The sequence below is a fragment of the Aphelocoma coerulescens genome, chromosome 9 (genome assembly GCF_041296385.1).
Source record: "Aphelocoma coerulescens isolate FSJ_1873_10779 chromosome 9, UR_Acoe_1.0, whole genome shotgun sequence".
In the NCBI taxonomy this organism is placed as follows: Eukaryota; Metazoa; Chordata; class Aves; order Passeriformes; family Corvidae; genus Aphelocoma; species Aphelocoma coerulescens.
Genome location: NC_091023.1, coordinates 9,633,586 through 9,654,275, shown reverse-complemented (window position 1 = coordinate 9,654,275; position 20,690 = coordinate 9,633,586). Strand labels below are relative to the sequence as shown.

Here is a 20,690-nt window from a genome sequence, read left to right as displayed (position 1 = left end):
GCATATATCCATAAAGTGGAGGGTGAATGAGTGTTGAGCCTCTTGGTCAGGTAGGAAAACAAGATGAAGAGAAAATGCTTCCAGCTGAAAATACCTGAATGTGTTGTGCATGGCCAGTCCTAACCCAGTACAACCCCCAGGCTGAGAGGTCATAATATGCTGCCAGATATTGAGCCAATCTGCTTGCTTCTCTTTTCCTGCTTGAGTTAAACACTGCAATCATCAAGAAGAATAAATCTGTAGGTGTTTTATGGGATGTATTAGCTGCCTACCACCCAATCCTCATAAACTGGGAAAAGGGTGCTCCTGCTGCATGCTAAAGACTAGGTCTCCTGCAATAGATGAATGGAGAAACTAGCATGGCCTCATTATCTTCCTATCTTGTTGAAGAGAAAGTGAGCCCTGCAGGTGGAGAAGGCAAAAAAAAAAAAAACAAAAAAAACAAACGCCAAAGCAACAACCAAAAATAACTAAGTATGTGGGTGGTGTAACTAAAGAGTCTGGTGCTGAGCAGGAGAGCTCTCCTGGCTAACGCAGACATACCTGCCTTCAATTCCTTGTGTGTCATGGAGGGAAGGAGCACAAGTAACAACGGAATAGTTACTGGGTTGTAAAGTTACAGTGACACTTGCATTGGTTTGTCTTGCATCTATCTTGGATATGGTTTGTCCTGCAAGAATAGAGAAATGTTGCCTCACAGGAACTACAGAGCCAGGACCTGAGCTGGGCTTACCTCACACATGCATTGTATTTTTTTGACTACTGGGGTGCAAGACATCATTTTTGGGCTATGAAGCAGTTTGGGATTGTATTTTAGAGTAACAGCTGCTGTTTAGATACCAAATTAAAATTGCAATATGAGAATTAATTTTCCAGTTGCTTCTATTTACTGTTAGTGTTAAGAATTCAAATATTACAGGGTTGGCGTTCAAACTGAGCTCCCACAGGACTTATACACAGCAGCAGTGTCTGCTTTGGGGCAGCAAGCAGGCTTAGGATTAGGTTTGGGCAAGGAAAAAAGTGCAGTGACATAAGCTTTCAGGTTTGCCTTAGCACAGTTTCTGTCAGTCCCTTCTGTTAGTCCTGAAATAATTGGCAAAATAAGATGATTGCTTTAGAGCAACAGTGAGTAACTGGGTATTTTTTTTTTCCAGAAGTGAACAGTGAAGAGAGTGGCTTGGCAAAGGTGAACACAACTATTTAGTCTGCTGGAGCCAGGACTACCTGCCCAAGCTGAGCTCTGAGCAAACTGATGAGGAATGTCACATGTAGCAGCTACTCCTGGTGAGATTCAGTGTCCTGCAGTACAAGGGTGAAATAATGTCACCACTCAGAAAAAGGGGGGTTTCAGCTCTGCTACTCCTAGACAGCACTTTTTTTCCCTGCTGGAAAAGTGCAGGTTTGAGCTAAGATGCTTGTGGTATTTGCCTATAAACAGTAGAGGAGCTCAGGGTGAAGGGAAATGAATTAAAAGCCTTGGAAGGTGGGGGGTCAGGTTAGGTGCTAAAAACTTCCTCTTTTGTAGTGCTGTAAAAACACTGTCTGTTCTCTTCTATCCTGGGAGTTGATTAATATCAAATTTCCAGTCCTGCTTGACAGAGTAATGAGTTCAGTGTGAGGTTTTAGCATTAAGGCAGTTCTTACTATAGTCTATTAACCCTTAGTGTAGCAGTCTGTCAGCTGCTCTTGAAAGGCTTTGGGGGAATCTGATTGCAATCAGCAGAGGTTGCATGTTAATTTTTTCAAAGTCATCTTTGTCTCTAGGACTGTCAAGTGTAAGGTGCTCATGCTGCTTGGTTCAGCCTATCCCTCCTTTATTCCCAACTGCTTCACAGTCAAACTTTGTCTTCCTAGCAAAGCTGAGGTTGTTTTGAACCCCTGAGCCCTCCAATGCTTGAGGGTAGGAGGGCTGGGAAGGGACCGTTCTCAAGGAAGAACAGAGACCATGAATGTGCAAAGCTTAACTTATTATAATAATGGATTGGTAACATCAAGCAGGAGTTGTAGAATTGCTGCTCAGATGGTCTCATTATCTGCTGTTCCTGGCTGCTCTCTACTGCCTCTTTTTCTGTCTTCAAAAGAGATAACACATCCTTTGTAAACTTTCCTGAGGTGGAAAGCCCTGAGAAAACTGATGGCTCTTCAGCACTGAGACTGAAACCCTGGGCAGGGAATGACTGTGGAAAATGCTTGTGATTACAGTTGCTTTAGCCTAGAGATTAAATAGGGAGAAAGAGTTTGGTAAACCTTGCCATACATTTCCTGAGCCAGGTCTGTAATAAAGAAAGTAGTTAGTCATGAAGTAATTAACAGGTGAAATAGCAGGCTATTAATCTGCCAAACCATGTCTTAACTTTGTTTTCGTAACTTCAGAGAGCTCTAAAAAGGCTGTTTTTCTTTTACAACTTCCACATTTTCATTAACACTGTTGTTTTCAAATCTTTTTTGCTGGACAGAGTGGAGAGTGTAAGGAAGGGCCAGTTTCTCAGCCTGTGTAAAGGGATAACTGCTGTTCACCCTTTGGCATCACAGCACATTTCCTGCTGGCAGCCTTCTGACAGCAACCTCTCCCTTAAAAACATGGCTGCATTGCCTCCCAGCAGCAACGAGGCTTAATAAAGATGAAAAAGAACAAGAAATTCAAATATCTCTTTTGTAAGCAATATTTTAAAAACTCTCCCTTGTGCTTCAAAGAAAGTAAAAGCCCTTTAGCTTAGCCCCACCAGTTTAAACTGTGTGCATTTATTAGTAATGCCAATACCTGCAGTGGTTGAAACTTGTCTAACACTAGCAATTTCCATTATTGCTGTGGTACCAGGAGGCTGTGATGGTCTTGTGTTGGATGTGATACCCAGGGGATCAGCCCCTATCAAATGCTGTAGGGAAACCTAAAGGTAGAAGCTGCAGCTGCCCTCCTCCCTACGAGGGTGGTAGTGGTGACAGAGTGCAGCTCTCCTTGATCTAGGACTTCTGGGCTTGCTGCTATGGCCAGGTGGGCACTGTTCACTTACTAGATGACACTTTCTGTGCTGCTGCTGGAGCAGTGATGGGTGTGTATTGCCAGCTCACAGCAGGATGGCCATCTCAGTGCTGTGCTGTCCCCTCTTTCCTTCACATCATGCTCAAGTTCCCAGGGATGCTAATTTTTGCTTTCAAGGCTGTGGTGAGGATAACTGGTACAGACTGGAAGAAAGATTGGGCCCTGTGGGATGCATGTGCCATGCATTGTGCATTAACCCAGTGTCATTTCCATTCCAACATGCTGCCAACGCACAGTCAACCCTGATCCAAGGATTATCTTCCCAAGCTTTTTGGGTTGCTAAGTCCATGGCATCTCCCTTGAATATTGGGCTCCTAATGCACCTTGTTCCCTGTAATTAAGTGTATAAGCTCCTGAAGGGTGTTTGTGCAATAGAGGGAGTGAATCAAATGGTTTTTCTTTGGGGCACTGAGCACCTGGAGCCTGTGGCCATCGGTTAATTACACTGGCTGTGAGCCACCCTGTCCCTAGACAGGAGGGCTGGGTTTGTCTTCTTGGATCCCAGGCAGCATTTGTTTCACTTCCAGACTAAAGCATGTTGGCTGGTTTGGGATCAGAACAGATGGTGGAGAAGGGGGAAGGCAGGGCTGTATCTTTTACTGTATCTGACCAATCTGGGCTCTTCTCCCTTCCTGAAATGGTTGAGGTGAGGACACTGCAATTGGCCTGTTCAAGGTTTTGCTAGCAGCTGTGTGCCCGTGGGAAGCACAGCCCTGTGTCACCTCTGGCCCTTCTTGCCCCTGGACCGGGCTGGCTGCTAGCTGTCCCCAGCGGCAATGGGGCTTCAGGGATATGGGGCACTGTGAGTGCCTCTGAGAAGCAGTGCCATCCTCAATGCTCCACCTTGGGCTTAAAAAAGCTCCCAAACCAAAACAATGACAAAAAAAGGCAATCAAAGAAAATCCCCCCAAACCCCTCTAAATTCATTCTGAGGCAAAATGATGGCATTTGAACAGTTTTATTCTGGCTTTTGGCATTTTTTTCTGTTGGTAGCTCTTACCAGTGTCCTCTAAGCACTAGGGTCAAGCAGAGGGGGCTGAACGGGTGACTTTCCTGCCCATCTGGCCTCTGCACAAGGCGGTGATTCAGCAGGAGGTTCTCCATGCCCTCCTGTCCCCATATCCCCCTGTCCCCATAGCCTCCTACCCCCCTGTTCCCATCTCCCCATATCTTCTTGTCCCTCTCTCCCTCTCTCCCCCTGCTCCATATCTTCCTGTCCCTCTCCCCACATCCCACTGTCCCCCTTCACTGTCGCCCCATCTTCTGTTGTCCCTATCTCCCCATCTTCTGCTGTCCCTATCTCCCCGTCCCCATCTTCCCCGTATGCCCATACCGTGCTGTTCCTGTCCCCGTCCCCATCTCCCTGTATCTTCTTGTGTCTCTTCCCCTCTCCCCCTGCCCCATATCTTCCTGTCATCATCCCCATTTCCCCTGCACCCCTTTCCCCACATCCTCCTGTGTCCATATCCCCCTGTCCCGCTGTCCCCACATCCCCGTCCCAGTGTCCGGCGGATCCGTCCCTCAGCCGCGGGCGCGGCCGCAGCGCCCCCTGGCGGCCCTGAGCGCACGGCGCAGCCCGGTGCCGGTCCCTCAGCCGGGGCGCGGCGGGGCCCCGGTGCGGGAGCAGGAAAACACCGGGCATCTGCACATCCCCGCAGCCTGCGGGAAGGGCGTCCCCACCCAGGAGACGAAGGAGCGGGTAGAAGGATGTACCTCCAAGCCGAAATACCACCACGCGTCTCTAGCCGAAGTCAGCAGGGTGATGAGTAGCAGACGATGAGGCCAGAGGGAATGTGTCATGTGATAAGAAAGGAAGGTTAAAAAAAAGCTCATAACCACTAGTCATCAAATAAAGTTTTTGGATAGTAGTTCTTGAAAACGTTTCCCTGTGGATATGCTATCCTAGAGCTGCATGTTCGTTCAGAATCCCTGCTGCAAAGTCTCTGTATGGGGAGAACACTGTCTTCCCCTCCTTGGGCAGAGAGCCAGACTCACTGACAACTGGCAGGAGCTAAGCAGGTCAGGCTTAAAAAGCAGAGGAATAGGTGTGTACAAGTCTGAATAATAACCAGAGCATTGAGCAACAAGGTGCTTTTTGGTGTCTGCTTGGATCACAAATTATCATTCTGACTATAGGTATGTCTTGGGCCAAGCACTGCACAGGGTCAAGGCCTGAAATATTGTGTTTGAAGAATTTTAGATCCAGCTGTGCCAGGTATTTTGCTTAAGTAGGCATTGCCTGTTGTCTTGACATGATGATTTGTTAGGTCAGACCTGAAGTAATATTCTTGTCCTCAGTGACCAAGTCACTCTGGAAATACAGAGGAAAAATAAGGAAGCAGGGAAAAACTGAGGCAAAACAAAGTGTATTTAACCACATGTATCTTTAAAGCTTCAAGATGGACCCATTCTTCCTATGTCTGTTTTCTTTGCTGCATAGCCAATCTCCCTTACTGGCTTTCTGAGCTACAAAATTCCTCTCTTGGGACAGCTCACAGGAAAGATAATTGCTGTCTGCTGCCCTCCCCCAGGATCCTGGGGAAGCCTCATTCACCCTCCCTGGCTGCAGGTGTGTGACATGGTCTGTGACAGCTTATCAAATGGTACAATCCCCAGCCCCCTGCTCCAGGAGGTTTGTCTGCAGCTCCTCTTGGAGCTCAGCTCCGTCTGGGACATCCAGAGCACAAATAGCTTCACCCAGTTCCCAGTTAGAGTTTTCAGTTAAGCACAGTGTGTGTTGGCTATATCCAAACGCTGGTGTTCAGATATAAGACCAAAACCCGAGCACCGAGGGGAGGAATGCCGCTGTTGGTTACCCAGCTATGTGGCCAACATTCCCATGCAGTGTTCACAGAGAAAATAACAGCACACTCCAGCTGCTTAAGAACTTATAAAATGAAGGATTACAGCTGCTTTAACAGACAGAAAGGAGCTAATGTATTTCCTGTGACTACACATCCTTCCTCAGCCCCTATCCCTCCGTTAATTAGTGCAGGGGCAACAGCCTTTCCTTTGCTGCCTTGTGGTGGCCCCATGCCAGCGGGGATGGGCAGCGAGCTGGGCTCCTTGAGCCAGGGTCACGGCAACGACTTTTCCTGGACAGAACCCACGGGGAGCCCAGCCAGGCCCACGCCACAGAAACCCGTGGTTGAGCCCAGGGACAGCGGAGGGGACACGTCCCACCCCGGGCAGGCGGCCGGAGCCCCCCACCGCCAGATGGATTACTCCGCTCTTCTATGAAATACGGCCGCACGGCCGTTCTATTCCAGCGAATACGGCTGGCGGCGGCCCGCTCACGCCCGTGACGACATCGGCGCGCGGTGGGGCTGCGCCGCTACTCGGGACACCTCGGCGCGGCGGGGCGGCGCCGCTACACGCAGCGTTACGGGCCATGGCTGCCGAGATTCACTCGCGGCCGCAGAGCCGCCGGCCCGTCCTGCTCAGCAAGGTCGAGGGCCACCAGGACGCCGTGAGTGCTGCGCTCCTCATCCCCAAAGAGGACGGCGTCATCACGGCCGGCGAGGACAGGTGACCCAGCGCCCGTTCCCCGCTGGGCAGGGCCGGGCCGCGGGGCTGGGGCTGGGGCGGGAGCCGGAGCCGGGGCAGGAGCCGGAGTCGAAGCAGGGGCAGCGGGGGCTGTTGAGGGAAATCCTTGTGTGCCTTGTCCCTTTGCCGGGAGGCGCCAGGGACTCCGTGCCTGCAGCCGTAAGGAAATCCGCGGAGCCGCGGTTCCGGGGAGGAAGATGCCATCAGCTGTGAGGGAGGACTGGCTCGGCCCGCCCGTGCGGGATGCGGGGCTGACACTTTCCCACCAGCGGGGAGAAGCTTCTGTGCTCCATGGGCGCTGTCCTGCGGAGCAGCTGGGAAAGCACAGCTTGTATTATGTGTAAATGTGTTTTGCAGAGGTTGTGAGCAGAACCAGGAGTGAGGGAATATGTTTCCCTCGGCCTTCCGCTCTGCTGGCTGAAACATTTGCAGTGTGTTACTGCTTCCCCTGCCCGTCAGGAGAGCTGGAGCTTTCCGAACTGCTCCAGTCGGAACGAGTCCATTCTGATGGCTCGGTGTGCAGGTCTCAAACCTGCTTCCCTCTGGCTGAAGCCGCTCAGGGAGTGAGTTGGCAGACATGAGGGGAGAGCGGGTGATGAGCTGGTGAGCACGGTGCTTTCTGCTTCGAAAGGAACGTGCCTTCAGAGTCTGATCCTGATCCTCGGCACTGGCTCGCATAGCATGTGAAACGTCTGCCACAAGAGCTGGTAATGTCATTAAGCAGTTACTTAGATGAAAGGAAAGTGGAAATGAGGAAGCAGGTAGCACAGAGGGTTGTGGCCAGGAGAGTGGTGAGGGGTGTGCAGTGTATAGCGAGAGATGGAGTTTCACCCATGCTATGTGGAAAGCGACTCTTAAATGTGAAGAGGGGTAGGAGATGCTTCTTAAGAAACTGGGACATCGTTTGGAAGGAGGATGGTAAAAGTATGAAAGTGCATTCTTTGAGGTGTAGCTTGGTGCAGGGATAATTTTACTATTATACTAAAGAACTTTTAACATTGAATTTGCATGAATTTTTGTTTGAAAAGCTTGACCTTGTGAGAAACAGGAGGGTATGAGTGCTGAACTGGGTGTTATCTGAACTGGGTTTTCTGGCATTTATTTTTAGGTCAAAAAGCGCAAACAGATCAGCTGTCTAGTTGGTTCGTATCATCCCTTCCCATAGAGATGGCTTTGTGCAGTACATGTTGGACAACAGCTTTTGGATGGGATTGGGCAGGTTCCTTTTTATTCCACACTTAGGTGTGATTGTTTGTGCTTGTGTTCAGTTTGCTTTGGTGGGCTTCCTGAAGGAGAGAAGAGGAAATAGTAAATTTTAAGAGTCCATATCAGAGCTTACCCTGCACAGAGTTTCATGGTACAGGCTTGCAGAGGCTTGCCTGTGGCAGACAGTGCCAGCTTTTAAACTCAAGGTCTAATGCCAAAGGTTAAACAGTCTGCATGCTTAGGTTGCTGATAAGAGCCAAGAATGGAGCTGCATCTTTATCTGGGCAAGTTTCGATGTCAGATACAGACCTGTGCAAGGAGTACAGAGGCCACTGCCCACCTTTGGTGTGTGTAATTTCCAAGTGAGTCTGTGGACTCGTGGCTGAATTTGTGTCACCTGCCTTACTGTGAGAAATTACTTTAAACTTTCAGAAACCGTTGCACTGTATTACCTCTAATCTGGGATGCCTCCTACAGTACATCAAAGCTTTCACCTGCAGTTTAACATGTTGTCAAACAGTGCTCCCCTGTTTGTTCACTACAAGTGGGGTGTAGGTGTTAATACTGTGTAGCTGATTATGCTACTGGCAGCTAAGTACAGAGTAGAGTACAAGGAGCAAAAGAGCTGCTGTGTGCACTAAGAGCAGGGCTACAGTATTTTTATTACATCTTAATGCAGCTAAGGCTGTCAAGTATTTCATAATAACCAGTCAAAGGAATGTGTTTACAAGTTGGGTAGTGAGGAAAACATTGGTGCAAAAACATTCTTTGAGAATGTTGTAGATTATTCTCTTGTTAGAACTACTTGTTGTAGTTCTATTTTAAATTATATTTCCTAGAATGAAAAGTAACGGTTTTATTTTTTCAGAGGATACCAAAAATTTCATCGTAGATGAAATTTGTGTGAAATTTGTGAAATGTGAATGCCAAAAAAATTCTAGGATTTTCTTTTAGAGTTTTCAAGATGAAGAAGGAAGCAAGAGTACCTGCAGGAGACAAAGAGTTAATTTTCCCAATTGGATTTTTCAGCAGGACACTTGCCATCTGTGAAGCTTTCTCAGAACTTACCTAGAAAGGATGATTAACTCTGTGTTCCTGTTGGCATCTTGTCTGACCCTGGCTCGAGGACAAGGTTGGGAATTGTTGCAGTGTGTCCCTCAGGAGACAAATAGCTAAGCCAAGATGAGTGTTTCCCAGCTGCAGTTGGGAGTGCTGAGGGATGATAAGCTGTATACAAGAGCCTAAATGCAAGATGAAAGTAATGTATTTACTACAGGCTAACAGGAGCTCTGGAATCACTGGCACATTTCAGTGCTGGTGTTTGGTGACCATCAGTAGCTGCTTAAAGTACAGTATTAGCTTTTGTTGGTTTTTGCTTATGAAACTTTAATATTGGTCAAAACGTGTTTTAGCAGAAATTTGATAAAAACTATCAGCTGTGTCCTTGAGCTTCCATTGCACTGTGATTAAACCAGATTCCTAATGCTGTTTTGGGAACAAGGTCATTAACAGTATAAATATTTTTTATTTAGTTTAACTACCAGAAAGAGACAGTGTTCTGTTCTTGCTAGGAAAACAACTGTCGGTGATTGATTTTGGGTAGGAAAGCAGCTGGTGGTGGTTTGAAGGAGTTGGAAGATGCACTGCTGGGAACAGGGCTGGTGTAGCTGTGTCATAACCTGCAGCAGTGCTGGTATTGTAACAGATTGGGATTTGCCTGCTGGTCTTTCATCACTTCTCCGTCCCTGAAACCTGTGTTGTTGGATTTCAGAGGGCAGCTTTGTAGCAGGAGCACAAACACTGTTGGAACACAGCATTGTCTCTGCTCTCAAACCCCAGTTTTTTTCTCCAGCTCTGTTTGGTGCTTACTCACTATGTAAATGAAACAGTGATTGAGAACAATAAAAACTCTTAGAAATTGGTAAGGCCACGGTCAGTGTTGCTTGAAGATGGCTTTTGACTGTCTTTCTTTATGCAAAAACCCCTTTGAATTGCTCTTCTATAAATGTGCGTGCTGCCCAGCTGAAAGCAGCTTCTGGCTCAATACTGAATGTTAGGGAAGTTTGGAGGTAATTTTTAATCTTTTTTTAAAAAGTTTTGCTTCCTCCTATCACTCTCAGAGACCTGAGTCTAAAATTTTAAAAGTCTGTATCTATCTCTGGGTGCTCCCTAATGAGTTTCAGCATTTTTATATTCTTACTGAGACTGCTGTCAAACAGCCCTGTGTCTTTCTAGACCCTTAGAAGGGAATGCTTAAGGAGAAGTGAGCAGTAGCCAGCTCTTCTCAGGTACTGAGCACAGGATTCTCCATTAAATAAGCACCAAGTTTTGAGGAAAGTGCTAAAGACTCTAGGACAGTTGAGTGGTAGAAGGAGATTGTGGGAGCAGCATTACTGGAGGACTTCTCTAGTTCTTTAGGAACTAGTATTTCACGAATTAGTTTGTCCTAACATAAGGAGATGCATCACAAAAACAGGTCTGTAGGAGAGAGAATCAAGGAGAAGTGGCACTTTGGCACAGATCACTTGCTGACTACTGTGAAACAATCTCTTCAAATTTTGCTCAGTCAGAGCTTTATATAATTAGATATAAAGCTGTCTGACAGCTTATCTTTGCAAACATGAGGTGAGCGGAGTCTAAATCTTACTTAAACCAAAATAAGAAGCTTTCAGAAGTTAATTTTGCTAACTCTTCCAGCTATTTGCTTAGGCTCTTGACTTCACTGAGGAACTGTATTGTTGATAACTAATGCAGAAATTATACTCCCATTAAATAATTTCTTAAAAAAACCAAATCTTTGCTTCCTTTAGTTTAGTATAATTAACCACAATACTGAGAGGAAGCAAAGTCTGCTTTTGAAAAATCAGCAATGCATGGTCTTGATCATCATGATAACTTGTTATCATGTAATTTTTTAAAATAAAAAATAATTACATGACTTTGGCTTGAAGTGAAAGAGTCAAATAAGTGAGGGTGGAAGGTACCATCTGAGATGTTCAGAACAGTTTGAATATGATGGATCTGCTTTAAAAAGCAAGTTAAAAAGCTGATAGAAGTCCATAGGTGCTAACCTGTGCTATTAGTGGCATTGGCATCGTCAGAATGACTTAGAAACATTGTTTTCCCCATATTCCGTGTTATATATATATATATATATATATAAATAGCAACTGCTCTTCTGAAGTGTTGACTTATGGGCATAAGGCAGGCTGTTGATTATTGTAAAGGGGAAGTGATAGCTTTTAAGAGACAGGCTTAATGTAAAATATTTAGTGGACTACACTAATGTACACATGCCCCTGAACTGGTGAAAAAGTAACTTGATTTAAAAGCTGAAAATCATTGTTTTGGGGCAGTGTATGCTCAGCTGTAGTGATTTCAAGTTTTCTAAAAGTAGTACATTAAGGGTGGGCATTGTCTGCTTTATTTTGGATGGTCTGTTAAAGAAAAGCCCTTAAATGGATTGCAAAATTAGAATGCTACTGTTGTATCTTCAAAAGTAAAAGTTCTGAAAAGTTCTAGTTCTGGTGCAAGACACCAGTCCCCTCCTGCACTCTTTTAGTTAAACTCCTTACTGTTGATCTTACACGATTAGCAAATCAGTCCCCTAGTATTTTTCTAGAAAATTCTGAACACCAGAACTTCTATTAGCTAACAGTAAATAGAACAGCACATCTCAATGAAGCCTCTTGACAGTGTTTCCAGGTACGTATATTTACAGATCATTTAGGAATGAGGAAGTTGGATTTAAACAGTAACAAAAAGGCAAACAATTGTTTGTAGAGGAAATTTCAAGAGGGCTTAAATAAACCTTAATACTGTCTACATGTGTGCTCTTAATTTCTTGATGTAGAATCCCTTCAATGTGTCTGTTGTAGCAATGTTTTTAATTGACAATAGTTTTCCACTTCCTTACTGATACTCTTATATCCCTCCTCCCAGGATTTGACAGTCATCAGAGTAGTATAATGCTAAATGTTCTCAAGACCATTTATCTCTTCCTTCCAAGAGATTATTCTGGAAGGTCGCAAACTAAAGCCATTCTTATAAAGAATCTTAACATGCTGTCCAACTTATCTTGTCAGCTTTTCAGTTTCCATTTGACTGGCTCATCAATCCTAATCATTTTTAGGGCAGAGAAGCAGTGGAAACTAACAGCAATTAATGTTGCTTGCCCTTTGCATTCCTGCATGAGGGATTAGAGGCATGGCTTAGAGGAAATAATACTGAGTTAGATATGTTGTCCTCTATGGATTCTTAATATATGGGGATGGAGATGTCAGTAATGTGCTGGTCTAGAGGATGAGGTGCTGCTGTTATTAATATTCAGTATCTGGCTTGCTGAAGGGTGAGTTACACAGAGATGTTGTTAAAATTAAAAAGTTTGGACTTCCATAATGAAATTATTTGCAATTCTTTTTTTTTTAAAATGTATCAGACACATAATCTGCTATAAACAAGCAAGCTATAAACAAACTGTGGTTTGCTCTTCCAAAGACAGAACATTTCTGCAATTTGAATTTGACTTATATCAGTCAGAGCCAAGAAGGAAGTAAAGGGATGCAATTTGTAGCAGTTTCTGAAGTTAGCTGAAATAGTATTTCTATTTCATACTTACTGAAACTCATTGTATAAATAGTTTTGAAGAAAACTTCTCCAAATCCAAGGTGCCTATTCTTAGTGCTAATATTCTTGTTATGTTAGAGTAGTATTTGAATACTGTTATTTCTGGTATGGCATTCCACTATTATATTTGAGTAGCACAAAAACTTAGGGGAATGGAGCTGATACATAAGTAATGAAGTGGTTCAGATGCAAGGGCTGGTGCACTTACAGCTGGCTTCTCCCTGCTCTTCCCATGACACAGAACAATCCGAGTATGGCTGAAGAGAGACAGTGGGCAATACTGGCCCAGCATCTATCACACTATGGCATGTAAGTACAATATAGAGATGGTAAGTGGTGGCCAGGCATAGTGTGGGTTTTGTACCTGTGCTGTGTGTGGGAATACCTCCTTCACATTTCCTCAAGGGCTGGATTCCCTCAATGATCTTGATTTTGGGAGCTTTGCAGCATCTAGCTCAGACTTTGATTTGAAACTAGCTGCATAGTGGGTGAGATCTGTGGCAGTGTTCTGTCAGAACCACATCCTTTACCAGGTAAATCATTGTGGATCTGCAGCAGGAGGTGCTTCAAATGATGGCAAATAATTTGTCTGCCAATTAAGTGAGCTTTTCTAATCACTAAGTGAAAGTTCAGACATAAGAATACTCTCTGCTTTCCAAGGTGTGCATTTTTATCTTTCAGGGCTCCCTTTGAGATAATTGTAATGAGCTCAAGTTCTTAAGTGTAACCAGCTGTTACTGTTAGCTCAGCTTTCAGCCTGTGTAAAATTCCTCTTGCTGAGCTGTGCCTTGTGGCAGGAAATCGTGTTTGCATATGGTTCCTGTTGGTATATCTGAGTTACAGTAGTCATGTTCCTGTCCTCAGCTTCATATGTGGGACTTGAACTGTCTTTCCAAGGGATGTTAGCTATGCAGACTAGTTTCTATCATGTTACTTGAACAGCTTTTGTCCTGAGTGAAAGAATTTACTTTTATTAAAGTCATGTGTATCCTAATACCTCCATTTAAGTAACTGTAATGTACTTGCTTTTTTTTTGACAGCCCCATGTTCTGCCATGGCTTATCATCATGACAGCAGACGGATATTTGTTGGCCAGGATAATGGAGCTGTCATGGTAAGTTGTTGTGACTTTTCTTCTGAATGTAGGTTAGAATTGCTCTGATTGTTCGTGTGTTGCTGGCAGCTGATAGTCTGCAGCTACTGCTAAATGGCTGAGCTTCTTGGCAGTTCAGCTGAGATGTACATGAGAGGACTGCAAAGCAAAGGTTCTTCTGACGAGATGCGAGTGCGAGCCAGGTAGCCTCAAGAAGCCCTTGAGCCATTAGTGCAGCAGTGGGCCCAAACAGTTATGCTTTGCCAAGGAGTTGTTTTGAGGGGAGTACAGTAAGCTAGGCAGAGTGCCATGGTGGTGCTCTGACAGGGGTTGTGAACTGCAATTGGTTTGCTCCTGGCCAGGAGTATGGATCTGTCTGTATCCTGCTGTGCACATGTCTCTGGATTTGCTTGCTGCAGATCTTCTTATGATGTAGAAATTTCAACACTAGCTCTGAAGTTATAAGAGGCTGGGTTCATCTCTTTTCTTGCTGGGAATTCTTTCTTCTCTCTTTCTATACTCTTGCTGTAATTGCTGTCCCTGTCTTGGAGAGCATACACTTGGCAGAAGAGAAATTAGGTTTTATTCTTCCCCCCTTGGTAAAGGAGGGGAATCTTATGACTCTCAGATGCTTTAATGGTTTCCTTTCTCTTTGAAGATAAGGTCAAAATAATAAGGAGCCAGGGTACATGAGTGTCATAGTCATGTTCTATGGATAACTGCTGTGAATAGCCTACAAAGAACTGCATAGAATTCTAGTGATAACTACTGGAAATTTTAAGTTGAGACTTTGAAAATTTCATTAAGTCTAATGGATCAAATAGAAAACACTCTCACATAGACCTGTCCATTGTGAAGTCGCAAACATGCAAATCCTAAATACTACAAGATAGTTTTGTTTGCTCCTGCTGGGGACAGACGAGATCTTATCTCTTCCTATAATCTCCCTTCAGCAAACTCAATTCTGAAAGAATGTTCCCTATTGAAACTTCAGTCACTTAAAACCTTAATTTACAGTTGATATTTCGGTGTGCTTTGCTCCAGCCTCAGAAGGTGCTTGTTTTTTGTGAGATATACTGCTGCTATGCAAATATTGGTCTGTGAGGTTGCTGCTCTTTTTTGGGTATCAATGTTGCTTGTGCCACTGTGGTATCTTCTAACAATTCCACTTTGCTTTTAGGAGTTTCATATTTCTGAGGACTTTAATAAGATGAACTTTGTGAAGACCTATCCAGGTAAACTGTTAACCACTATCTATACTAACATTTGTGTGAAGGGAAGGCATCTAAAATGCTTGGGAAACTGGACACAGTCACAGATTAATCAAGACCAGATATGCTTTAACTCTGACTGACCTTATAGTTGTCGCTTAGTTGGGGATAACTGCTGAGTCTAAGTTGTAGTCATTATCATTAAGTTCACTACATCATTAGCCTGCAAGTGTAATGAGCCAGAACTAGTGAGCTCAGATTTTGCTCCTCCGCTGAAGTAGTGCTGTGTGAGTGTTGGTGTAAGAGCTTTCTAAAGGTGCATTTTGGTATTTACAATTTCTGTCCTTACTTTTTGTAATCAATGGACTTGGTTGCTTCTAGCTCAAGGTAAGAGTCCTTCCCTTCTCTGTCATTTTAGGAGAGCAACAGGGATGAAAAAGAGCTTATTTTTCCATTATGTGGGAAACAGGGATTGTGGGATTATTCTAATATTTACAGAGATGCTAATTTCAGCATTTATCTACGCATCCTTTAAAGAAATACAAAACTCAATTGTTGGTTAAAATTGGAATATTAATGTGAAAGGCCTGAAGGAAGCTCTTAAAGACTGCAGATTATGTAGCAAAACAAAGTACAGTTTGTCTTGTGACTCCCTGACACCGATAGAAGCAATGTTCTTGCTTGGGAGAAAAAGACCTTGTTCTTAAAGCAACAAAACCTCCCTTTATCCTTAGGGAGATGATTTTACAATTCAGTCAAGGGAAGTACTTGCATCTTGGGGGGCAGGGGAGGCTTCTTTCTAAAGCACGTGTAACTTCTTGCTTAGGGGCAGCATTCTCAACAAAGCTGGGCAGGATTTGGTTGCTGTCACAGGAAGCAGTTTGAATGCCATGGACTAGATATCCCTTCAGGTGCTTAAACCTGAATGTATGAATGTGAGCATAGCTCTCTGGGGTTAGGAAAAGATGCATTTAGTAAAACAATTCAAGTTTTTAGATGTGTTGCATTACTCCCCAGAAGTCCTGGGCTAACTAGAGTAATTTGAGGGTTTGTGTATTTCTTAACCTTGGGTGTCTGGGCTGAACTCAGCTTCTCTCTCTCTGGGAGAAAGGCTTACATCAGCTGACTGATGGATTTGGTTCACTTGAGCTATTCAGAAGGCAAATCCTAAACAGAGCTATGGGAACATTTTCATTCAGCCTAGATGCAAGTATAATATAATGGTAAAAGATCTCTCTGGGGCATTGCCTAGATATCATCTTCAACCTCTGTCTGTCTGAATTAGAATGGAAGTACACAGCACTTTGATTTTTGGGGAACAAGTGCCAGAATCTTTTTCTTATTGCAGCTCACCAGAATCGAGTGTCTGCTATTACTTTCTGCCTGGCATCAGAGTGGCTTATCAGCACAGGTCATGACAAGTGTATCAGCTGGATGTGCACTAGGAGTGGGAGCATGCTGGGGAGACATTACTTCACCTCTTGGGCTTCATGTCTACAGTATCCTTTGAAAAATGATTGCTACCCCTAAGCTGGAAGAGTACTTTGTTCCTTTACCTCAATTTGTTCCCAACTTTTCATGTATAAAAACTAGAGTGACATCTCTTGCAAGTCTGCTAACCCTTTTTCTCATTATTTTAATACCTTTATTTCTGTTAGTGGTTATTAGATAGCAGAAGAGACCTTGTGCTGCAGAAATCCCAATCTGTACTAGTTGCTAATTTTGAGGTGTTTGCCCATAGCATCTCGTGGCAGTGACTGTATCTATAGCCTGGCCTGTAGACTTCTTGGGCAAGTCACTTTGTTCAACAGATGTCAGTGTGCATTTGAGTCCTTCTAGAGCATAAAACATCATGAAAACCCTTTGAACTGCTTTAATTTTTCTATTTTTGCTCAAGTTAATCTTTTCTATCTTTAAGCTACAAGGGTACTTTGAAATATTATTCACCACCAGTAGTAATTTGTCTGTGTGCAATTTGCTTTCTGCAAGCTGCGTTTAACTGCAGCATTTTCAGCTTAGACACTCTGGGTGTCTGTTCAGCTGTAAGTACTTCAGGGCATTCTTTACCCTATGTAAAAGACTTACAAAGCCAGTAACTTGAAAGGTAGTTCACTTATCAAAGCTTTTGAAAGCAAGTTAAATACTTGAAATTCTAAAACTTTTTTTTAGCACTTGTTAATGGTGGCAATTTAGATGTGGCTGGACAGTAATTGAAGGTCCTGGTTGCTGTATGAGGTTTAATGGCAGTGATATTTTAGAAATACAGGATTCAAAAGCTGAAACAAGTAAACTACATCGCTTGAAAACATGAAGAACTCTCCAGAGTGGCTGTACACCTGTGTCCTGGTAAGAAGCTGGGAGGAAAGCTCAGTTGCCAGCTGCATGTCTGGCCTTCTGAGGTCTCCCATCTGTGCAGACCCTGCCTTACTGACTGAAGAATTGTCAGGTTTGTATTGCTGCTCTTTTTTAGAGTCCAGGGGAGTTGCGTCCCATAAGACATGCCATGTGCAGCTCACCTCAGCTGAGTGCAGCACAGAATAGGTTAAAGCTGGTGTGTGTGTTGGAGACCAGCTCACAGCACAGTCTGGTGAACAGTCTGAGCCTCACTGAATTTAGTGGGTTCTATAGCTAATGCTATTGCAAATAATGGCACAGTTTATTATTAAAATGGAGAAAAGAATATGACCTTTTATATCAATACAAAAATAAATTTCCACTGAAGAACATGACATTTGAAAATCCATTGTAATTGATCAGCCTTTGGACTTGTGTTTGGAAGAACCAGCCTGCACTAGGTGCTTGGCCTCCCTATCAGGAGGTCCCTTAGAAGTTGTTTCTTAATGATCCTATGTGTAAGCTTCTGAAAAACACATCAGAATGCCTATTCTTTACTGAATTAGTGAGGATAAGGCAAGTCTGAACTTCGAAGATGAAGAAAGGATCACATATTCTGGGACTTAGAGGACTTGTTGAAAGCAAATTGTTTATCTCAAGATCCTGAAGGCTTAAGAGATTTCAGAATGTCATCAGATGGCAAAGGCTCTACATTTTCACTTAGGCTGGTGGGCTTTTTGGTAGGCTGTCTTTTTAAAGTTAGCGTTTTCTGTTGGATACCAGAGACTCCTTTTCTAGCTGCTGCTTTTGTTTTTATGTGGTTCCAGGAGGACACCTAAGTTTATACACAGCTCTTGGGTTTTGTGGTGTCAGCTGCATGGGTCTTTCATAGCTCTTGCTTATATTCTGAATAGCAAAAGTCTTCTAAAAGCAGCAAGTTATCTAGTTCCATTGGCTTGCTATGCTTTGATTTCTGGAGTTCATAGTTACATCGTGGCAAAATTTGACTATCAGAACTGTTATGAGGTATAATGCTTATGCCCAATGTGCCACCCTGTTAATGGATCTTATGTTAGAATGTGGTGTGGCTTTTGTCTCAGTGTTAACTAACAGAATCCTTTCTGAAATACAGTTCCGTTTTCAATACCACACTCAAGGACCTGCACTGGTAAACTGGGAAGTCCAGAGAACAGGACAAGAAATGAGACAGTCTTACCTTGGCAGTAGCTAGAACACTATGCGTGTACTTCCACTGTAAGGTGAACTTGCTGTGGAGGGACAGCATCCTTGTGTCTTGGTTTTCCTCTCCTGGGGATATCAGCTGCTAACATGCTAGAAAACTAAGGGTTTATTGGAGGAGATAGTAGGTAAGACTGAAAGCCACCCAGTGTCCAGTGAGATCCTCGTAATGGTTGCAGAGAGCTCTGCACTGCAACAAGTAGCCTGATGAGTTTTGGCATCTTGTAGACGAGCATGAGCATTTTCTGTGAATATCTGCTAGAAATGGCCTAAAGCTACTTGGCTTGCCTTAAACTAGGGCATGGATTATCTCCTGGCTTTCTCTACTGGCTTTCTAAACTCTCATCACTTAATTTCTATACGGTTTTACTTGCAGATGTAGGGAAGAGTGATGAGAAGGAAGGAATCAAAAAGGTTTATTACACCCTCTAACCACTTTAGAATTAATTATGCAAATATTTATCTGGCATATTAAAATGTTCTTTTCCAATTTTTTTAGATGCTACAGCTGACTGTTTCACTCATGTAAAATACTCTTTGATCAAATGAAGCTTCTCCTTTACTGGTGTTCAGATATGATCATGAAACTCAGCATGCATTTGTTGGTGATTATTCTGGACAGATCACTCTTCTGAAGCTTGAGCAGAATACCTGCTCAGTTATCACAACTCTCAAAGGACATGAAGGTAAAGTAACTCCTTGTCCTAAATCCACTTGTCCCAGATATGGTCCCTCTTTGTAAGTTGGGGTGAGATGGTCAGTTGCATATCTGCCTCTTCAGAGTAGATATTGGATGGAAAAACAGTCCAGGGTAGTGGTTATCATAAGCTGTTCAAAGCTGTACATGACTTCCTGTTGAAGAACAAACACATTCTTGCTGAGGGGAAATCTTAGCCTTATAAATACCTACAGGTATTTTTATTATAGATGAAAAATAAAGGTAAACATATGCATTCAGTTAAACACAAGTTACCCACTAGATGGCCACCTCTAAAAGCTTTAGTCTCTTTAACATTGGAGAAGCTGCCTAGTCTAAGACATATGTCTCATCCTGTATAGTACAGCTGAAGTCCTTATATCGAATGACGAATCAGGTGGTCCATAACATGATATGGAGCTACCATCTGCTGTAATGAGTAAGGGAAGAAGCAAATCACAGAATAATGGGTAACTTAATAACACGCTGAGAAAAATAAACAAGACAATGTCTTTTCCCACATGGTCACTTTCAAATCAGCTGACAGTTTGCATGTGGGTAGGGATGGAACTACTGGGTCATGAGTCTCTGACCCACTGGAAAAGGCTGCTTTGTATAACAGCTGTAAGTATAGAGTAGGCTTTGTTAAAGCTGCATAGACTCCTGATCTACAGATGACTGTAAAATGATACAGCTGGTTTTGAATGCAGGAGGCAAGTTGAGATTTTCAAGTGATAAATGTCTCTTCTGCTTTCAAGGAGAATTTCAGATTGTTTCAGTTTAGAGCAAAATCATTCTCTTGGCCCTAGAGACTCCTTTGCCTCTCTATACTTTTACACTGGCCTGTGTTCAAATGCAGCTCCTTGGTAAATGTTACTGTTAGTCTACAAGCAGTATGTCTGTGTGGCACTTTCTTATAGTGTGTGTTCTATCTCTTGAGTTGTGATGGGCTTCCAAGCACCAACTTCAGCTGTGCTGGCTACACAGCAACCAGCTTCGGCTCATATATTTCCATATGGGGACTGTGATCCTTAAAACAAGAATTGAGCTAGCATAAAAGAGGATTTCAGGGGCAGAAGCAGGTTTTTCTTCAACTGGTATAATCCTAGTTATTTCATCTTTTTTCCTTTTTTTTTTAAAGCAAATCAGATTATGTGTAACCTTTTTTCTTCCATAGTATTTCTGTAATATTCTCAAGATACAGAAACTCTAAACTTAAATGGCATCTAGTTCTTCTTTGAGTGCAGCTGTGTTTGACAGACTTCAAAAGTCTGATTTCATCTTGTTTGCTTTCTAGCTCTTGGTAAATGTGACTTCATAAGCAAGCAGTGTTTGCTTTGCAGTTTAAATGGTTTCAAAGTTTGTTCTCAGCTTCCAGAATTCACCATATATAACAGCCTGCTCTGCATAATGCTGAGATAATACTCAAAGTTAGTGCCTTTTTGGTGCACATGCTATTCCCAAATGGGTCAGTCTAAAAGTAGTGTAGCCTTGAAGGAGGCAAAAAAACCGTCTTGCTCCAGAGCACTGGAAAGGACTGATTTGGGTTCTAATTATCATTCATCATCTCAGTTTCAGACTAACAAGGCTTTTGATGACAACTGAGCAATGGAAGGATTCTTTAAAGTTAAGGATCTCTGCAAGGGAACAAAATGTCCCAACGTCACAACTATAGGTGGCATGAGTAACAAAATTACT

The 20,690-nt window shown here is 43.5% G+C and overlaps 1 protein-coding gene across 2 annotated transcripts in view; it reads left to right on the top strand.

Annotated features, from left to right (window-relative positions):
- Positions 1–1,160: 1,160 nt before the first annotated feature.
- The window catches only part of WDFY1 (WD repeat and FYVE domain containing 1), a 28,920-nt gene continuing 9,390 nt past the window's right edge, over positions 1,161–20,690 (top strand). The window contains exons 1-6 of one of the 2 annotated variants that reach the window (XM_069024839.1): positions 1,161–1,284; positions 12,660–12,727; positions 13,459–13,532; positions 14,692–14,746; positions 16,071–16,221; positions 18,869–18,981. In XM_069024839.1, the coding sequence (XP_068880940.1) occupies positions 12,721–12,727; positions 13,459–13,532; positions 14,692–14,746; positions 16,071–16,221; positions 18,869–18,981 (400 nt within the window). In that variant the 5' untranslated portion in view covers positions 1,161–1,284; positions 12,660–12,720. Of the gene's footprint in view, positions 1,285–6,367; positions 6,569–12,659; positions 12,728–13,458; positions 13,533–14,691; positions 14,747–16,070; positions 16,222–18,868; positions 18,982–20,690 lie in introns of those variants that run through there. The other variant, XM_069024838.1, reaches the window with a different exon arrangement.